The sequence below is a fragment of the Austrofundulus limnaeus genome, unplaced genomic scaffold, assembly GCF_001266775.1.
Source record: "Austrofundulus limnaeus strain Quisiro unplaced genomic scaffold, Austrofundulus_limnaeus-1.0 Scaffold987, whole genome shotgun sequence".
NCBI classification, from domain to species: domain Eukaryota; kingdom Metazoa; phylum Chordata; class Actinopteri; order Cyprinodontiformes; family Rivulidae; genus Austrofundulus; species Austrofundulus limnaeus.
The window spans coordinates 49,844-53,651 of NW_013953389.1; the positions used below are offsets into that span (position 1 = coordinate 49,844).

The following is a 3,808-nucleotide window of genomic DNA, read 5'->3' on the forward strand; positions in this document are numbered from 1 at the left end:
GAGAATAAATTCTCAGGAATGGAAAATGAAAACATGTAAGATCATGACTTTTTTCTGGTAATATTAAGATTTTATTCTCGTAATATAAAAAAAGAAAAATCCTGTGTGGCTCTAATACTTCATGGTAAAGGAGCAGAGTCCCTGCTGGAAGGTGAGGTTTGGTTTTGTTGAGCAGCTGTAGTCCATGTTCTGGCACATGTAGACTGCTGGGTCTGGATGTGAAGCACCTCAGCTTTGGGACTGGGTCTGAACTGGTTTTTCATTGGTTCTGTCTCCTGACACGCAGCTGCTGATGTAGCTTTGACATAGGAGTGAAATGCTGAAATAAATTTGGCTAACTGTTATAGGAAAAAGATTAAAAAAAGACTATTTTTATTTTACTTTATTTTTTTAACAAAAGAACGTCCTCAAGTCCCAGTAAACCCTGAAATATAGCCGAGCATGAAAAACTGAACTCATGGAGGCTCAGCTGTCACCCGGACAACCCCCCACCACTAAAATACACAAAATAAAACCTCTGATCCAAGAGATTCCTGTGACTGACCCAAAATAATACTGGGGGTTGGGAAAAAAAATGTTTACATCCCCGTTAAGTGAACAAATCAGATTGTGTATCTTTCAAATCTGCTCTGCATTCGACTGCCAAGTGTTAGCAGCCGAGCTGTGGGTAGGAACTGATCCAAAAACAGTTTGGTCCTCTGCCATTTGAGCCTTTTTTTCYCCCTCCCCTTTACCAGATGAATCTTTATTCTGAGAACATTTACTGTAGAAAATAAATCTGACAAAAACTTTATTGCTGTGCATATGGGAGTAAGAGTGTTGATTCGTGAACATACCTTGTGGATGTGCCAGGTAGGAGAAATGTGTGGTGGAGGAAACAGGGATGGGGTTGAGGGCGGTTTGGGGCATAGGTGGCTGCGGACCCCCGGGGGGACCCTGAGTGGCCATCAGCATCATCGGGGCGTGGGTGGGGGCCGGGTGGTGAGACGGCACTATACCGGACTGCATGTGAGCCTGGGAACCAGAAACACAGAGATGATGATGATGAGTGGAGGAAAAGTGTGTCAGAAACCAGAGAGACGAGGTGAAACAGACGARTCATGACGCTCACAGCTCAGCAGGAGGCTGCAGCTGGAAGAAGCTGTGGGGTCTGAGGGGGGAAATAAAGCAGGAGCCACAATCAATAGCACCTGTTTTAACAGCAGATTATAAAACTCTTATTGCATCAAATAAAGTGCATCCTGCAGACCGAGGACACCACACAGAATACCTGAAGAGACGTGTTTGGTTTGACCACTTCATCGCTTTTTGCTGCCGTCYGTTGAGCTCTCTCTCTCTGTTACACACACATCAAAGACCACCTTATTTTCTACAGTGTAGCTTTACCCCACCCTCAACACGTTACCAGGGTTCCTACAGCTTGAGGCAAGTTACATTTAAGACTTTTTAATGCCTCTTTAATGCCACCTGAAATGAAATTTAAGATGAAATTAACCAAAAACAGTGACAATTTCACACAAGTGTTTATTTTCACATAAACCAACAAGCTGCGAGAAGCATTCAGTTAATTATTTTAAAAATAAATRAAACGTTTAAAACAATTTTAAGATCTCTGAATGATTTATTTAAGACATTTTAAGGCAGAGCTATTCAACTTAACTGCTCCGGGGGCCACAGTTACTGCAGGCCAACAGCTGAGGGGCCGGACATCCATCAGTTAAAGTCATTATGTAAATAAACCAAGTTTTACAAAGATCTGTTACCTTTGAAATAGTTTATTTTGCTGCATTTAATCATGAATACAACAGACAGAACCCTATTAAAGTAGTGATAATAAAACAAAAAAAACAAAAAGAACACATTATGCCTCTTATTTAACATAAAAATTATTTTGACATCTCTGACTTGCCAATTTTTTGAACCAATTTTTTTTCTTTCACATTTTTGTAGTTTTAACTGTCTTGAGTGTTTATAGAAATGTTTTTTACCAGCTTCTAGTCAAGAAAGATTCTGACGTGTCTGTAGACACCACACATGTCTATGTTTAACTAAAAGAACTTATCGTAATTGAAGTAGAAAACCGGGGGGTTTTGGGCTTCAGAGATGAATGAACCAATCGGTGGGCCGAACTTTGGTCACTTGCGGGCCACATCCGGCCCGCGGGCTGCCAGTTGAATAGCCCTGTTTTAAGGCTTAATTTTGGATTGATGAATTCAATGTCTTAAGACTTTTTAAGGATGTGCAGGAACCCTGGTTACAGACACACTGAACGTGTTTCTGAAGCAAAGAAACTTAATTAGGCAGAAACTCAGTCCATCTCTGCCACCTCCAGTAAAACTAAATTGATGTTTCCTGCATTAACTCCCACTGCCTGTCCTCCCCTGACCCTGCCCTTCAGAGAGGAAAATAAAACATGTTTTTTGTTGCTGTCAAACTTCTCTGATTAAAGTCTTCTGGCCTGGTGCCATCCAGTCTGAGCGAGACGTTTCATTTTGACGCCTGTCCAGATTTCGTATTCCGCCCTCGTCTCACTGTTATCTGCTCTGGAAACTTGGAAAAGCGAGGTCTGCGACGGAGCGCGTATTTTTAGCTGCTTTTCAGACGGCTTCAACAAAACGCACATCTGGAGGAATCAAAGCGGTCGTTGGAGTGTGGCGGGACGGCGGAGCGTGACCCACCTGCTGCACGTGTGCCATGTGGTTGGGGTTGTAGCCGTGCTGCACCTGCTGAGGGTGGATGTACACGGTCTGCTGGGCGGAAGGGAACGATGCCTGGGGAGACTGGGGGTTAGGTCCCGGCGTCATGGAGGGGGGCGTCGGGGCCAGAGCCGAGTACATCTGCTGCTGCGGGGGCTGTCCGGCGAGGTGCAGGGCTGCGACACACAGAGACACACGGTTATCCGGATGAAACGGGTCAACGGCGAGGACGTCAGATGGAGAGGGTCACCTGCTGCCGCCGCCTGCGGGTGCTGYGGGTGCTGGACCGGGCTGGCAGCAGGGTGGCTTTGGGGACCTCCGTGTTGCGGAGGACCACCCTGCTGGCCTTGGCCTGTGGGAGTGGCAGAAGGCTGGGGGTGTTGGGGGTGGGGGTGCAAGGTGGCACTGGGGTGGGGGTACTGCTGAGGCATGGGCCCTGGAGACACTGTGACACAGGAACCAGTGTTAAGAACAACGAGGGGCGCCCATCTAGCCCAGAGGGGTCTGCAGCCTTTCCAGCCCAGAGAGCCGTTTCTGCTCGCTCGCTCACTTACCATACATGGTGTGTGTCTGCTCCGGGTACTGTGTGGTGGAGGAGGAGACCAGACTGGGTTGGCCGTGAGCAGGGGGGGCCATCATCCTGGCACTGCCCTGCATCACCGGACTGAACACGTGCTGCGCCTGAGGGACACACAGAACACCACAACATGAGGGCATCAAACCAACGCTTCACACAAGAAGAGACTCTCAGGAGTGTTGGAGGAATCAGCTACAGCTTTAGCTGATAGTCATTAAAGGGATCCATGATTAGTTGTAACATTAGACTTTATTTAATAAACATATAGTTTAAGTGTAAAATAAAGACTAAAAATACTGTTGGATGTTTAGTTTTTATAATTTTTAAACTAAAAGTGAGAAAATATATTACACGGACAGAGCCATTTTATTTACACACAAAGCATTCTGGGTAAATGATGACATGGATAGGTCCTCAGTGTGAGCGAGCTATATCCACCCTGAAACTTAATCTTGGACAATATCTGATGATCGGCTCTTTTAAATGAAACCAGAGAGCGTTGACAGAGAGGAGAAGGTAGAAATGACTCAGCCTG

The 3,808-nt window shown here is 45.9% G+C and overlaps 1 protein-coding gene across 14 annotated transcripts in view; it reads right to left on the reverse strand.

The window, feature by feature from the left end:
* The window catches only part of atxn2 (ataxin 2), a 25,384-nt gene that overhangs the window by 1,161 nt on the left and 20,415 nt on the right, over positions 1-3,808 (reverse strand). For all 14 annotated transcript variants that reach the window (XM_014030029.1, XM_014030030.1, XM_014030032.1 and 11 more), the window contains 4 exons: positions 3,251-3,377; positions 2,947-3,141; positions 2,679-2,872; positions 837-1,014 (listed from right to left, as the gene is read on the reverse strand). In XM_014030029.1, the coding sequence (XP_013885483.1) occupies positions 837-1,014; positions 2,679-2,872; positions 2,947-3,141; positions 3,251-3,377 (694 nt within the window). The remainder of the gene's footprint in view (positions 1-836; positions 1,015-2,678; positions 2,873-2,946; positions 3,142-3,250; positions 3,378-3,808) is intronic.